Source organism: Oryctolagus cuniculus, chromosome 19 (genome assembly GCF_051225735.1).
Source record: "Oryctolagus cuniculus isolate XC-2025 breed Fujian yellow rabbit chromosome 19, ASM5122573v1, whole genome shotgun sequence".
Lineage (NCBI taxonomy): Eukaryota > Metazoa > Chordata > Mammalia > Lagomorpha > Leporidae > Oryctolagus > Oryctolagus cuniculus.
In genome coordinates, this window is record NC_142885.1 from 62,441,501 (window position 1) to 62,458,164 (window position 16,664).

At 48.1% G+C, this 16,664-nt stretch overlaps 1 protein-coding gene across 7 annotated transcripts in view; it reads left to right on the top strand.

The window, feature by feature from the left end:
• The window catches only part of TXNDC11 (thioredoxin domain containing 11), a 64,696-nt gene that overhangs the window by 13,707 nt on the left and 34,325 nt on the right, over positions 1-16,664 (top strand). For 4 of the 7 annotated variants that reach the window (XR_016226223.1, XM_002711753.6, XM_089321681.1 and 1 more), the window contains 2 exons: positions 148-277; positions 12,490-12,583. Coding sequence is in view for 3 of the 7 variants with exons in the window: in XM_002711753.6 (XP_002711799.4) it covers positions 148-277; positions 12,490-12,583 (224 nt within the window). In the remaining 4 variants the exon portion in view is untranslated. The remainder of the gene's footprint in view (positions 1-147; positions 278-12,489; positions 12,584-16,664) is intronic. The other 3 variants (XM_070064993.2, XM_089321679.1, XM_089321678.1) reach the window with 2 other exon arrangements.

Genomic DNA, 16,664 nt, shown 5'->3' on the forward strand with positions numbered 1-16,664 from the left:
CCCGAATGAAGCAGGTGCTTAACCCGTGAACCCGTCAGATCCTAAAACAAGACAGTTTCATTTGGTGATGTTGATGATTTTAGTTATGTATTGTAGTTGTAATGCATGTTGTATTATTTTCATTTATTTTTATTTTTTCGGTACTAGTTTTGGACCAATCGAATACAAAGGCCCCATGAGTGCTGTGTACATTGAGAAGTTTGTCCGCCGGGTGATGAGACCTCTTCTGTACATCCCATCTCAATCAGAATTACTAGATTTTCTCTCAAACCACGAGGTACCTAACTTTGATCTCATGTCTCCTCCCCTCCTGGGACTGTCAGCGGGTTGTATTGCATTGTTTGTATTGAAAGGGTGTTTTTAAAAACACCTCCCGAATTGCAGCAATTAGAAGATCACATAGACAGTCCCAACTAAATGCATTTTGAGATATTGATCATAAGAATGGTTTGGCCAGGTGAGTTTTAAGAAAATAGAATACTTGCAAATTCTTATCTGTCTTTTGTTTGGGAAATTTCAACAAACTTTCTCCCTGTTTGACAGTTAACTTTGAGCACAGGAGAATTAACTGGTAACTTACATGGAGCTGCAAACTTCTAAGATGGTTACTTAACGTTCTCTAGCGTTGTACCGTACCATGGAATATTGGATTTTCTTGTCAGTTGTAATTTAGTTAATTTTTTTAGTTGAAGTATATTCCTTTCTATTTTCCTAGTTACATAATTTATCTACAGAAATTTTCCTGACTTTTGTTTTATGGTTTATTTATTTGAAAGTTAGAGGTACAGAGGTGGGCGGAGAGACAGAAATCTTCTATCTGCTGGTTCACTCCCCAAATGGCCACAACAGCTGGGACTGGGCCAGGCCGAGGCCAGGAGCCAGGAGCTCCGTCCGGGTTTCCCACGTAGGTGCAGGGGCCCAAGGACTTGGGCCATCCTCCGCTGCCTTCCCAGGCCCACCAGCAGGGAAAGCTGGCTCTGCTGTTGAGGGAATTTTAATTGTGCATAATAGCTGCTGAAATTCCCCACTTAGGTCAAACAAAGAGACAGAAAACCCTTGTGTGTGTTTTGTAATGAAGATGATAGAAAATGACACGCACAGGCCAAGAGGTCATCCTTCAGTCATTCTCTGTTGGGAATTCCGTAGAATGCTGCACCAGTTTTAGTTGATGACCTCTTTTTCCTCTAACGTTTCACTCAGTCTCTTCTAAAAAAGGAAAGAGAAATGGGTGAGGAGCTTGGCAGCATGAGCAGGTATGTTTACCCTGGCTTCAAAATGTGGAGAAAGTGGAGAGCGTGGAGCCCACCAATAAGAGGACTGAGAGGAGCTGGCATTGTAGCAGAAAGGGGTGAGCCGCCGCCTGCGATGTGAGCATCCATCTGGGCGCTGGGTCAAGTCCCGGCTGCTCCACTTGCGATCCAGCTCCCCGCTAGTGTGCCTGGGAAAGCAGTGGAGGATAGCCCCAGAGCTTGGAGCCCTGCACCTACGTGGAACTATGGAACTTGGGCATCTCAACAGTGGCGTAGTCCACTGTACCACCACGGCGAGCCCTGAGCACGTTTGGCCACCTGAGTTCTTTGCAGAAGTCATGTGACAGAGTGACAGCCAGGTTTCTGGACACCTGGGTTTTACTCAGGATTCTCAGCCTCTGATGTAAGGGTGGACTTAGGTAATGCTTTTGGCCTTTTCAGCTTCAGTACTCAGGTTAGAAAGAGGCAGACAGAAGAGGGTTCTTGAATGTTCCCGTCAGAAATCTTTCTGAGCCTCTGTTGCCCCGGTGTTTGGTGCTTTCCCACAGTTGGTCTGTGGGAAAGACGAGCTCACGTGTATAGGCTGAGCACCACTTTCGCCTCTGCGTTCTCTACATCCGCTTCTTAGCAGCACTGTCAGATCATGTTCCGGGCGTTGATGTGGCATTTGGATCCGACTCACTGGTCTGAGATGGGTTTCGGCAGCCACTTAATTAGATGGTCAGATTGCCTTTGAAACCAACCAGGCATGGGTGAGCATTCTGGCAGTTAAGACAGCCCTGTTCCAGATCAGAGGACCTGGGTTTGATAGCTGGCCCTGGGACCTGGTTCCAGCTTCCTACCGATGCAGGCTCTGGGAGGCAGTGGTGGTAGCTAAAGTAACTGGATTCCTGCTACCCATGTGAGAGACCTAGATTGACGTCCTGGCTTTTACCCAGCCAAGTCCTGGGTGTGTGGGCATTTGGGGAGTAAGCCAGCAGATGGGAGATCTTTCTTTCTCTCTTTGCCCCTCTCAAATGAAAAGCTAAGGAACAAACAAATAAGAATGAAAGGAGGACCACCAAGATGGGACCTCTAGATCAGGTCGCTTCTCTCCGCCTGTAGAGTGCTTATTTCCTCTCCAGAGCCGGGGTAGCGTGTGTCGTGCAGTGTCTTCTGGACTCCTCACTGAGATGAGCTGGTCTGGTTGGCGAGAGGTAATACTTGATTAATTGTGCAAGTGGGTAGTCAGGCCCAGTGTGACGCGTGTCAAACCCCTGACGTTGTAAAAGATGCCAACCAGAAGTGCCTGGAAAGAAGCTGTCAGTTTGCCCTGCACTCTGTAAGCTGACGTGCAGCACTGCAGACCTGGGCGTGACGTCCCTGCTGTGGATTGGAACGTCAGCTGCAGACACAAGTTAAGGGCAGTTTTGGAGATGCTATTCCACAGCCCTGATCTCATGGACATGCCACTACATGAAGGTCGAAGCCTAGGCACTGTTGACATTGGGGTCAGATAATTCTGTGTTGTGGGGCAGCTGACCTGGGTTTGCAGCATCCCTGGCTCCACCCACTATGTGCACCTCCTTTTCCCTCAGTTTTATCAACCAGGATATCTCCAGACATTGCCAAGTATCTCTTGGAGCAGAATTGTTCCAAGGCCTGGATATCATGTGTTGCAGATGTTAGTACAAACTCACTTTTTTTTTTTTTTTTAATTTACTTATTTATTTGAAAGGCAGAGTTACAGAAAGGCAGAGGCAGAGAGAGAGGTTTTCCATCCTCTGGTTCACTCCCCAGATGGCTGCAATGGCTGGAGCTGCACCAATCCAAAGCCAGGAGTCAGGAGCTTCTTCTGGGTCTCCCATTGGGTTCAGGGACCTAGTGATTTTTTTTGGGGGCATCTTCCACTGCTTTCCCAGGCCATAGCAGAGAGCTGGATCAGAAATGGAACAGCTGGAACTCAAACCAGTGCCCATATGGGATGCCGGTACTGAAGGCGGCGGCTTTACCTGCTACGCCTCAGGGCCGGCCCCCAAATCCACCTTATCATGTGCTACATAGAAGGCTACCATCTAACGCTGGGCAGTTTATGTGCTTATAGTGGTGGTAGCAGGGAGAGGACGAAAATGAAACCCTGGAGGGCTGGAGCTGCACACGAGTCAGGTGTCGTCAGTAGAGCTGTTCCTGGCGCTCAACTTTTACTCAACTGTTTCTCCAAGAAAGCCTCACGTACATCCATTTTAAATATGTTAAGGAGCTTGCCGTGTTACAGAAATCACACATGAAAAAAGATACTTGTTCCAGTGAACAGCCTCATTCATATTTTTATAAATAAGGATGCTACCATCAACTGTGTTTAAATTTCAGCATCCCAAAACTGGTTCAAAAACTTACTTAGCGGCCGGCGCCATGGCTCACTAGGCTAATCCTCCACCTTGCGGTGCCGGCACACCGGGTTCTAGTCCCGGTCGGGGCGCCAGATTCTGTCCTGGTTGCCCCTCTTCCAGGCCAGCTCTCTGCTGTGGCCAGGGAGTACAGTGGACGATGGCCCAAGTGCTTGGGTCCTGCACCCCATGGGAGACCAGGATAAGTACCTGGCTCCTGCCATTGGATCAGCGCGGTGCACTGGCCGCAGTGCGCCGGCCACGGCGGCCATTGGAGGGTGAACCAATGGCAAAAGGAAGACCTTTCTCTCTGTCTCTCTCACTGTCCACTCTGCCTATCAAAAAAAAAAAAAAAAAACAAAAAACAAAAAACTTAATGTAGCAATTCTGAGGATTGTCGTAATGGCAGATTCTTTTTTGTTGGATTTATATCTGTACATAAGATTGTGATGTCTGGTAGGAGTGAATTTGATGTTGTCCCCTCAGTTTAAAAAAAGCCCTATTAATTAATTATGAATTTGTCTCTAATCCAAATTTTTGTGAGCAGTTTGGACCGTCATGAAATTGTGCAACTAGCATTCATTATTTGGGAAGTGATGATGTAAATGGTGGGATAAGCCTTCTTGTCTGTTGACATAAACTTCTGTTATATGTGTATTCAGGTACATGCAGATGTGCTTATTCTGTCGTTAGCAAGAAGAATGCTCTTATTGCATATTTAGATGGTTTGGTGTTGAGTTACCTAGAAAAGTAGATACATCGGTCAGCTCTGTGGCTCAATAGGCTAATCCTCCGCCTGCGGTGCTGACACTCAGGGTTCTAGTCCCGGTTGGGGCGCTGGTTCTGTCCCGGTTGCTCCTCTTCCAGTCCAGCTCTCTGGCCCGGGAAGGCAGTGGAGGATGGCCCAAGTGCTTGGGCCCTGCACCCACATGGGAGACCAGGAGGAAGTGCCTGGCTCCTGGCTTTGGATCGGTGCAGCGTGCCAGCTGTAACGGCCATTTAGGGGGTGAACCAGCAGAAGGAAAACCTTTCTCTGTCTCTCTCTTTCTCACTGTCTGACTCTGCCTGTCAAAAAAAAAAAAAAAAAAAAAAAAAAAGATACATCAAATCTACTCAAACCAGATTGCTAATCTGTGGGGAGCAACTCGGACTAGACTAAGTTACTGGAATTAAGACTTATTCTATGCATCTGCTCTCCCACAATATGGCGCTGGGAGAGGAGTAAACAACTTCTACACAGCTGCCTCTCGCCAATTTGACTGATGAGCTGCAGGAGCTGATCTTGCTCTTGATTGGAGGAGAGCAGTGTGCTCGGCATATGGGTAGCAGAGTTGGGCTTGGTGGAGAGGACTATAAAGGAGGAGAGAGACAACATGCACCAGGAACATCCGGATAACATCTGAGCAGCCCCCGAGAGAGCCGGCCGGCAGTGTGCCGCTCCCCCGCGAAAGTGGGGAAAGTGGCAGGGGGAGCCGCCCCTCCACGGAGGTGGAGGGATCGGCAGCCAACCCGGGAAGAACCAGCAGCAAACCCGGGAAGGGCCGAGCAGACAAAAGAACAACGCAGGGTTCTGTGTCGTTCCTCCGCGAATGGGAGAGCGACACTAATCATTAACTGTCTAGTTTCATATGAAATGTGGCTTAAGACAACAGTTTCTAGAAAAAGCATTGTTTTAGGATTTATTTATTTGAAAGAGTACAGGGAGAAATAGAGAGAGAGAGGTCTTCCATCTGCTGGTTCATTCCCCAGATGGCTGCATTGGCCAGAGCTGAGTCAGTCTGAAGTCAGGAGCCAGGAACTTCTTCCCTGTTTCCCATGTGGGTACAGGGGCTCAAGGACTTGGGCCATCCTTTACTAATGTGCTTTCGCAGGCACATTAGGGAGCTAGATGGGAAGTGGAGCAGCCGGGGCTTGAAGTGGCGCCCATATGGGATGCTGACGCTGCAGGTCAGGGCCTTAACCCACTGTGCCAGAGCTCTGGCCCTGAAAAAGCATTTTTTTTTTTAAGATTTATTTTATTTATTTGAAAGACAGAGTTACAGAGAGAGGTAGAGACAGAGAGAGAGCTCTTCCATCCGCTGGTTCACTCTCCAGATGGCCACAATGGCTGGAGCTGCACCGAGCCAAAGCCGGGAACCAGGAATTTCTTCCAGGTCTCCTGTGTCGGTGCAGGGGCCCAAGGTCTTGGGCCGTCTTCTACTGTTTTCCCGGGCCATAGCAGAGAGCTGGATCAGAAGAGTAGCAGGGCCAGGGCTTCAACCCATTGCACCACAGCGCCGGCCCCTAGCTTTGTTTTTAACTTAGTGAAACATCACAGAAAAAACATTAAAAGGTAAAAATTTTAAGTACTTACCTCTGTAACTTCTGAAATATGTAAGTGATTATTAGCAAAAGGGTATTGAGTAGTAAGTCTGGCCAGTGCCCCTCAGTTTTCCAGTGTACCCACTTCAGGCCTTCCCAGTAGTGTGAAGCCGATGGGACTTGTCCATCCTCCAACAGATTGTCCCTGGAGACCAAACCCCGAGTTTAACCGTTAGTGTCTTTCTGGAGGTTAATATGTCGATTATTTAGCTATTTTATAACATTTTTGGAAGTTTTTCTTTCAAGAAAGAAGAATTCTGAAGTGTTGGCTTCTTAGTTTGCCAGTGACTGTTTTTCTTTATTTTTGCGACTGGTTCTAAGAATATGACAAAAAATGGGGCCATGGCGCCTTACTTTTTTTTTTTTTTTTTTTTTAAGTTTATTTGAAAGGCAGTGTGAGAGGAAGATAGAGGGATCTCCCATCTGCTGTTCACTCCTGAAATGCCCACAGTAGCGAGCTCTGGGCCAGGCCAAGGCCAGGAGTTTAGAATTCCATTTGGGTCTGCTGTGTGGCAGCACAGCCCAAAGGACTTGGATTCTTCCTGCTTGCTTAAGATAAAGGCCGGAAAATGTAGCTTATTTCTGTGGACCACAGAAGCCGGTCCAGTGGCATTTTTATTGTGGGGGACGTTAAATTTATTAGGACGAGAGTGGGACTGAGTAACAGTGAATGCGATCTTAGTCACGAGTTTTTATGCCTCTTGTGATTCTGTTGTGTTTTAGGCATTGTTTTACTCAGGTGGCTTTTGTATCAGTAATGCTTCTTTTTTTGCTTTTCAAAGCACTAGACAGGATCATGTGGTTTGTACTTCGTCATCTGCCCATCAGATGCCCACAATATTGTGTAGAACTCTTTGTAGCCAAAATGATTTTAAGCTCTTGGGAGTGTCTGTAAGTTATGCACTTAAGAACAGTTGCTTTACACCTGCTTATTCTTAGCAGTTTGGTAAATCAGTCTGTTTTATGTGGCCTGGGGAAAGGCTTGGGAGTCTTTGAGGGAAGTGGAGTGATTAGGTAAACTGCCGGAGCATTTTGCTGAAAAACCTAGATTGCCTGGCACTTGGTGCTGGAATGTTAGTGAAATGCTCTCTGAATGTTGAGCAGATAGGCTCCATTGGTGTCAACTGATAGTGTGTAGCACTGTGAATGGAAGTTTCACAGTTTCTAAGTTAGCATTAGTGCAGAAGTATTTCCAGTCCCTTCTGGTAAAAACACACCAAGGTAACTATTGTCATGGCCACTAGAGGGCGTGTGAGCACCTGCTAAGAGTATGCTGGCCTACGAATGGGCCACTTAGAGAAGAAACGTTTTATGGTGATGAGGGCTTACTGGCACCCTGTAAATAGGCTGTTTTCAGCCCCTCATGAAACTAGCACTAATTATACTCTCTGTACCTGGGGCAAGTTATACAGTGGCAATCATTGTGCCTTGATGTTTGCAAAATTGTAAGCTTGGTGGAGGAGCTCTGTCTTATTTACCTTTTTCTCTTCATTCTTTCATTAGCACATGTTCATTGTGTGCCTGCTGTGTGCCAGGCACTTCGTGAGTGGGAAGTGAAGTAATGAAAGAGGGAGTCTCTGATTCTCCGAGTTACAACATGGAGGTAGACAACGAACAGGAAAACGAAAAGCGAGATGTGCTGGGTAGAACGTGCCCTCCTGAAATGCACTTCAGAATGTGGCCTTCTGTGCAGACAGGGTCTTTGCAAATGTCATTAAGGGTCTCGAGATAAAGTCATCTGAGGGCAGTCCAGGGACTCATGTCTGTCGCTCCCCCTCTTCATGGAGGAACGACACTAAACCCTGCCTAGGCTTCATATCCGAGTCACGGCACCATTATGTCGCTCCCCCTCTTCGTGGAGGAACGACACTAGACCCTGCCTAGGCTTCATATCCGAGTCACGGCACCATTATGTCGCTCCCCCTCTTCGTGGAGGAACGACACAGGACCCTGCGCTGTTCTTTTGTCTGCTCGGCCCTTCCCGGGTTTGCTGCTGGTTCTTCCCGGGTTGGCTACCGACCCTTCCACCTCTGTGGAAGGGCGGTTCCCCCTGCCACTTTCCCCACTTCCGCGGGGGAGTGGCACACCGCCGGCCGGCTCTCTCGGGGGCTGCACAGGTGTTCCTTCAGATAGATGTTCCTGGTGCATGTTGTCTCTCTCCTCCTTTATAGTCCTCTTCCACCAATCCCAACTCTGCTACCCACACGCCGAGTACGCTGCTCTCCTCCAATCAGGAGCAGGTCCTACAGCTTATTGGTTGAACTGGAGGCAGCTGTGTAGAAGCTGTTTCTCCCTTCTCAGCGCCATATTGTGGGAGAGCAGATGCATAGAATAAGTCTTAATTCCAGTAACTTAGTCTAGTCTGGGTTGCTCCCCACAGTGTCTAGATCAGAGAAGAGGCCATGTGGGTCTGGAGGCAGAGCCTGGAGTGATGCAGCCTCAGGTCAAGGAGTTTGAGTTCCCCCAGAGCCTAGAGACGCAGGCAGCTTCCTCCCCGAGAGCCTACAACAAGTGTGGCCCTGCTGGCCCCAGGAGGTCAGACCTCCACTGCCAAAGCTGTGAGAGGGTCAGACCCCCACTGCCAAAGCTGTGAGAGGGTCAGACCCCCACTGCCAAAGCTGTGAGAGGGGCGTTTCTATTGTTTTGTGCTGCCAGTTTCTGGTAATTTATTATAGCACTCCAGGAAACTGTCACACAAGCAACATCTAATAATAAATGCCAAGAGAAAAAAGAGTGATAGGATAGAATTGGCAATGGGGTAAGGACATACCTGTTTTATTTTTTAAATTCTTACTAAGTTTCTTCTACTTAAAAAGGCAGAGAGAGGCAGGGAAGGAGGAAGTTCTTTCTGCTGGTTCACCCTCCAAATGTCCATAACAGTCAGGCTGTGCCAGGCCAAAGCCAGGAGCCTAGAACTGTTGTCTGGGTCTCCAGCGTGCGTGGCAGGGACGGAAACACCTGAGCTATCTTCTGCCTCTGTTTTCTCCCAGGATGCATTGCCAGGAAGCTGAATTGGAAGCCAAGTAGCCAGAACTCCAACCGGCACTCAGATATAGGTTGTGGGCATCCCGAGTGGTGGCTTAACCAGCTGTATCACAGCACCCATCATAGACATAGCTGTCTTAGAAAAAAAGAGGATGTCTGAAGAAATGAGGTTTGGGCAAAAACCTTAACAAAATGTCTGCATGATCTGACCCAATCCTGAGGAAATTGGAGGAAGCGCCCAGGAGGAGGGAACAGTCATGCAAAGGCCCTGGGGAAGGAACAGACTGCGGGACTGGAGAGGAGGTTGCGGAGGTGCTGTGCTGTCACGTGTGTCTGGGGCGCAGTGAGGGACAGCCACGTGCCAGCAGTGCTGGAGAGCTGATTTGAGGTGCCCGGTGCCAGGCTGGCGCACGTCCGGGGCTGCAGGTGTTCAGGGCAGCTCGTGGGTTTATTTGCAGCTGAGCACACAGAGGGCCTGTGTGTGCCCGTGTTTGCTCCGCACAGTCCCTCTTCTCCAGGTGAAGCACGCATTGCAGGGAAAGCCCCATATAGCACAGTTCATTTGTGATAATTTCCTGGATAATTATGCGCCGCCTTCTGGGGAGACATGAAATTCATGGAAAATGGCTGTAAGACTTTTCTACCTTAGAGCAATGCCTGAGCCAGTTTAGTATCCTTCAGATGAGAATTTGCTGTAGAAATAAAGTTAACTGTCACTTTCCTTATCCCTCTTTGTGTTATTTTGAAGGATGAATTTTAGTTTATGTTCTCAAACATGCCAGATTCCCAAGTTCAGTACTGTCATAGTAGCATTTAAAATATACTTGGTGTTTTATTGCTTTTTAAAGCGCTTTTATTTTGTAACTTAGACAACTTTTAATTATCCCATACAGTTGTTGAATCATAATCCTCATTTCTTGGGCAATGAAAAGCAAAAGTAATTCTGTGGATGGCTTTGAATTGTTTGGCGAATTCTTTGGTCGAGCAACTAGAAGTTCTCAGTGCCAGCGCTTCTGATAGAGGCTTCTTCCTGCAGGCCTCAGACTGCAGCAGTGGCGCTGGCGACCTAAGGACGACCTTTCATTCTCTTTCAGGGGTTACTGGGGACTTCCTGTAGAGATTCAGAAGTTTTTTGTGTCTGTGTAATTACGTATGCGCATGTAATGGATGCTAGATTTGGGCCACATGGCCGCTTCTGAGAGACCACCTAAGAGCAGGGTACTTTTATTAATATTTAGAACGACTTGGTTCCATTGGTTGGGGTTTGGGAGAGTGGTCAGAACCTAGATTTAACTTAAGTGAGTCTGTTTTCTTTCAGTGAGTTTCTGTTTTTGTTATCTTTCGTCCAGTGTCAGCCAAGTGACTAGACTTTCCTAAGATTTTGTCTTCTGTTGTTCTTGACGGAGAAGCTTATTACTCAGTCATGGTATGGCTGAAGCCTTAACATGAATACCGTGTGATTCCGTTCTAAGTCAATTGTAGGTTGGTTGTGAAGAATGTTTTGAAGGAGCAAGGCAAAAGAAAATCCTGTTTACAGTAACTTTTCTTGTTCTTTTTTTAAAAAAAGGTTTATTTTTTTGAAAAGCATAGTGTGGCCGGCGCCAAGGCTCAATAGGCTAATCCTCCACCTGCGGCGCCAGCACCCCAGATTCCAGTCGCGGTCGGGGTGCTGGATTCTGTCCCGGTTGCCCCTCTTCCAGTCCAGCTCTGTGCTGTGGCCCGGGAGTGCAGTGGAGGATGGCCCAGGTTCTTGGGCCCTGCACCTGCTTGGGAGACCAGGAGGAAGCACCTGGCTCCTGGCTTCGGATCAGCCTGGTGCGCTGGCCACAGCAGCCATTGGGGGTGAACCAACAGAAAAAGGAAGACCTTTCTCTCTGTCTCTCTCTCACTGTCCACTCTGCCTGTCAAAAAAAAACAAAACAAAAAAAAAAAAAAAACTTAAAAGAAAAGCATAGTTGCAGAGACAGAGATCTTCTTCTTCTGCTGGTTCACTCCCCAAAATGGCTGCATCTGCTGGGGCTGGGCCAGGCTGAAGTCAGGAACTCCATTTGGGCCTCCCTTGTGGGTGGCAGGGGCCCAAGCTCTTGGGCCATCTTCCACTGCCTTTCCAGGCCCATTAGCAGGGAGCTGGATGGGAAGTGGAGCAGCCAGGACTCAAACAGGCACCTACATGGGATGCTGACATTGACAGGTAGTGACTTTACTTGCTGCACTATAGCACCGGCCCCAATAATTTTGCTCTCTTAGCTCCTCAGTTTGGAAAATTGGTTATTTGCTTGATTTTCTACATGTTAGAATTAAACATTCCATCTCGGTTTCTTTCAGAATGAAAGTGATTTATCTGTTGGTCAGTCCTATCCCAGTAAGCAAGTGGTTTGGACTACAAAGAGAATAGTGTTCCACCACAGAGCACAGGTTTCCTCTTTTATAAACACAGTGGTTTTAAACCTGACCGGCAGTTGGATTGCTGCCTTAACTCCTGGGTCAGGTTTCATCCTGTCATCAAGTCAGCCTCCGCAGTTCCTTGTTGGGAGCGGAGTGCTAAGTGCCTTGGGACTAGGAGGGATCTGCCTGGTGCTTTCTGTCCCTGAGGCTTGCTCGTCACAGTGCCCCTGCTTGCTGGGGTGGGGTGCCGAGGCCTCACCCGGGGGTGCTCATTCAGCCACTTGGGCTGGGCCCTGGACTCGGCTCCTCTGATTCAAGGCCCAGCACTCTCGGGGTTCTCAGCTGGGCTTTTAAGACGGGTGGGGTTTTCCAGAACAGAGCTGGACAATGAGTGCCACAGGGCTCTCAGGAAAGGAAGAAGGAAAGTGACTGGAAGGGGCTGGCTCATTAGTTTGGTGGATTGAAGGGGCACTCTGTGCTGAACTTAGAGAAGTGGAGTGAGCAGGTGGAGAGAAGTTTGCCGAAGTAGAGGAGTAAGAGGGCAAGAGGTGGGGCCTCCCACCGCAGACTGAGCCAAGCTGAGAAGAGGCCCGGCACAGGGCTGGGCTGGGTGCTGGGCTCTCAGAAGCAAGAACCGGAAGGAGCCTGATCACAGGTGAAGCCCATCAGATTCAGTTTGATCTCCAGCCCACTGGGAAGGTGTGTTTGGAGTAGGTGAGAGGAAGTGACTGAAGAAACCACAAAGGTTACACAGAGATTACCAACATGGCTTCCCTGGAATTGTTAGACAAGAGCCAGTGCATCCCTGAACTTGATGGTGAGATCTTGAGCCAGGGACCTGGAGGAACTGTGCTGCCAGCAGAGGTGGAAAGACCTACTTAGGGAGCGAGGAGAAAGTGGCGGCTTCGAGTGCCCCTGCATAAGTACCGTGCTGCACCATGCTGCCCCGTGAGAGCTACTGCTGCACTGTCTCTTCCCCTGTTGTTGTCTGAATGGACAAGAAGCAGAGCCCCAGCCTGCAAACTTTCTCATCTGGTTAGACTTCAAAAATGCTTGAATTGTCTAATCGTAGTGTTTAAAGTTGCCTTCAGGACACTGGCACTGACAGTGTCTCATCCTTGCCTTGTGCTCTCTCCCTGCAGCCGGGGGTCCTTGGGTACTTCGAGTTCAGTGGTTCGCCTCAGCCTCCTGGTTATCTGACCTTCTTCACCTCGGCGTTGCATTCATTAAAGAAAGGTAAAAATGATTGCAATAACAACAGTAGGATGTTAACAGAAGTTTTTATTGGTATCTTTTGCATATGTTGTGATGATCATATTTTCTACTTTGCTTGATTCCTTTTCTCAGTGTATTAGTGCAAGTATAGTTCTAAATGTTTAGCTTTTAAGCTTGATGATGTAGGGTGTGCAGTTACATACTTTGCACTTTAAAACTGCTGTCCTGGTGGTGTTTGTCGTTGGGGTTTTCGTCAGAGTTTGTCGTGGTTATCTACACACCGTTTTCCAGCGGGGCATTTCTTCTGAGGAGTGTCCCCACAAGTGTCAGTCATGTCAGGTGACAGCACAAACCCGTGTGACAGCCAGCTTCACTCTTCCCACATCCACACATTGTCTCCCTTCACTGTGTCGTGTATTATTTGGAGTCCTGCTTTTTAAACTGAATGTTTCCTACCTATTTTTCCCTGTTGCTCCGTGCTCTCTGTCGTGACTTCCAAGGCTGCCAGCTCTCCGTCAGATGCATTGTCTTCTGCTCACTTACCTGCATCTCCCTTGTCTCTACTCTGGCCCAGGCCCCTTCTCACACACGTGGGCCAGCCCTGCAGAGGCTCAGTTGGTTCCCACCCTTGCCTTCTTCCGGTGTTTGGCGCAGCTCAACCTGTCACACCTTTATTCCTCCTCCAGGATGTAGCTCACTTCTGTGTTAAATAACTGACCTCCTCCAGTCTAACTGGGTTTCCTTCATAGCACTTAACACGGCTGGCTTTTTTTTTTTTTTAAGATTTATTTATTTTTTTTGAAAGAGTTACACAGAGAGAGGAGAGGTAGAGAGAGAGAGAGGGTCTTCTATTTCTTGGTTCACTCCCCAATTGGCCATAATGGCTGGAGCTGGGCCAATCCGAAGCCAGGAGCTTCTTCTGGGTCTCCCACATGGGTGCAGGGGCCCAAGGGCTTGGGCCATCTTCTACTGCTTTCCCAGGCCACAGCAGAGAGCTGGTTTGGAAGAGGAACAGCCAGGACTCGAACCGGTGCCCATATGGGATGCCAGCACTGTGGGCAGTGGTTTTATCTGCTATGCCACAGTTCTGACCCCGCAGTTGGGTTTTATGAATGTAATGATACAATTATTTTTTAAATGTCTGTCTTCTTCCCAGACTCTGAGATTCCTCAGGGTAGGGACTATGCATCTTCTGTTCAGTGGTTTTCCCTAGAGTCTGGAACATGATAGGGGCTCAATCGTTGTTTGCCAAGTGAGTGACCAGATTAATAGCAATGTCATCTTCTCCCACCCCCATAGCTCAACCCCAAATACATAACCATCTGCTTATTACTGGGTGTCAGATTGCTCTGTTTTTTGTAGGTTTTTTCCTTTTTTTTTTTTTCTTTGTAACAGTTTACCATTAATACCTAAAGCAGTTACAAAGATACTTCAAGAAGTTAGTGGAAAATGGAATTAAAAGATGTTTATGGGGCCGGTGCTGTGGCGCAGTGGGTTAAATCCCTCGCCTGAAGCGCTGGCATCCCATATGGGCTCCGGTTCTAGTCCCGGCTGCTTAACTTCCGATCCAGCTCTCTGCTGTGGCCTGGGAAAGCAGTAGAAGATGGCCCAAGTCCTTGGGCCCTGCACTCACATGAGAGACCCGAAGGAAACTCCTGGCTCCTAGCTTCGGATCAGCTCAGCTCAGGCCGTTGCGGCCATCTAGGGAGTGGGCCAGCGGATGGAAGACCTCTCTCTGTTTCTCTACCTCTCTAATTCTTTCAAATAAATAAAATAAATCTAAAAAAAAAAAAAAAGATGTTTATTTTCATACAAAGAATTGAAGTCAGTGCATAGGTTCTGAAGCCGTCATTTGCATGGATTTCGAAATTTCTTGCACTGTGATAAACCTATCTTTAATAGAAATGTTTGTTTATTCATTTTTATTTATTTGAAAGAGAGAGATTGTGCATCTGCTAGCTCTTTCTCCAAATGCTGGCAACAACCAGTGCTGGTACAGGCCACAGCCAGGAGCTAGGAACTCCATCCAGGTGTCCCACTTGGGTGGCAGGGGCTCAAGTACTTGAGCCAGCATCTGTTGCCTCCTGGGCACATTGGCAAGGAGGCATTTTGGAAGGAGAGGCAGAGGCGGAACTTGATCCCAGACACTCTGAGATGGGATGTGGGCATCCCAAGAGGCAGCTTAGTGACTGAGCCACACCTGTCCTGTGATTCCATTTCATACAGACTCCCTGAAGTGCTCTTATGCGTGTGACTGGCCATTTCAATGTACATGTTGTCTCGGAGTTTCATGCCGAGCGAATCTGCTGTGTTGGCATTTTTATCTCGAGACGCTGGGGGAGGCAGTCAAGCTGTCACGTAGGTGTGTCTCCTCTTCACTTGAAAGACTGAGCTGCACAGCGCCAAGTAACTGAGATGCAAACAGACGACTGCCAGTGCAAGCCTAAGAAGCAGGCATTTGAAGCCACTCACGAGAGGTTAAAGACAGGCCCCTCAAGGAAGACCAACCGGAGATCCCGTGTGGTAGGATCGCCCGGAGTCGTTCACTAGATGATGATGTGGTGGAGCTCCTGAGCTGGAGAGGATCTTTCCAGATCACAGCGAGGTGTTTGATTTGGGTAGCTTTCTGCATGTGCTTCTGTGCCTTGTAGTGAAATACGTCACTTATCTTCCATTATCTTTTCAGTGTTTCTGCAGTGGTGCTCCCCATTCTCTTCTTTATGCAAAAGGAGGGTGAAATAAGGATAATACACAAAGGGGATAAGTGGTTAAAAATTAGAAGTACAAGGCTGGCGCCGCGGCTCACTAGGCTAATCCTCCGCCTGCGGCGCCGGCACCCCGGGTTCTAGTCCCGGTCGGGGCGCTGATTCTGTCCTGGTTGCCCCTCTTCCAGTCTAGCTCTCTGCTGTGGCCTGGGAAGGCAGTGGAGGATGGCCCAAGTGTTTGGGCCCCTGTACCCACATGGGAAACCAGGAGGAAGCACCCGGCTCCTGGCTTTGGATCGGCGCAGTGCGCCGGGCTTAGCAGCCATTTGGGGGGTGAACCAACAGAAGGAAGACCTTTCTCTCTGTCTCTCTCTCTCTCACTGTCTAACTCTGCCTGTCAAAAAAAAAAAAAAAAAATTAGAAGTACAAAGTGAACCTCCTTATTCCTGTCACAGATTTTAACAGCTGAGTTTATGAAAGTTACCATAATGTAGTCTGATCTGCCTTTTCTATATTTCTTCCTTATCCTGTGTTTCTACTTGAGCTTTGTAAAATCCTGTTGCATATGCAGGTTTGTAGGGGCTGAGATTCATCCTAAATTATATATATATATATATATATATATATAATTATATATATAATATATATAAATTTTTTTGCTAACTTCCCATATAAGCTTAATGAGCCATTTTTTTGAAGAAGACAAATTTGGAATGATTTTCTCACAATGTGTGCATTATGAAAATTACCTAACATATAGCTCACCTTGGGTGTCTGAATTTCTTCCCCCTTGGCTGGCTTTCTTTTTCTTTTTTTTTTTTTTTTTAGGATTTATTTACTTACTTGAAAGGCAGAGTTTCATAGAAGCAAAGGCAGAGGCAGATAGAGGTCTTCCATCTGCTGGTTCAGTCCCCAGATGGCTGCAATGGCCAGAGCCATGCTGATCTGAAGCCAGGAGCTTCTTCCAGGTCCTCCACATGGGTGCAGACCCACAAGGACTTGGGCCATCTTCCACTGCTTTCCCAGGCCATAGCAGAGAGCTGGATTGGAAGTGGAGCAGCTGGGACTTGAACCAGTGTCCGTGTATGCGACTCTGGCACAGCAGCGGCGGCTTTACTATGCCACTGTGCCACGGTGCTGGCCCCCTCCCCCAGCTTTCTTGGTTCCTGAAGTCAGAGGCTGTGTCCTTATTAATAGCCGGCCTGTACCAGGGAACCGTGTGGTCACTCTGGCTTTTAGGGGTGTAGTTTCAAATGTGAATTCTCGGTCACTATAGTGTTCAGGTTGTGTTCACAGGTTGAGGCCTCAGAAGCATTTGACACACCTAACACTGGTTATGGAGTTGAACTGAGGTGTTGAGATGGTTGGGGTAGCAAGCAGGTGCCTGGGCTCCGCAA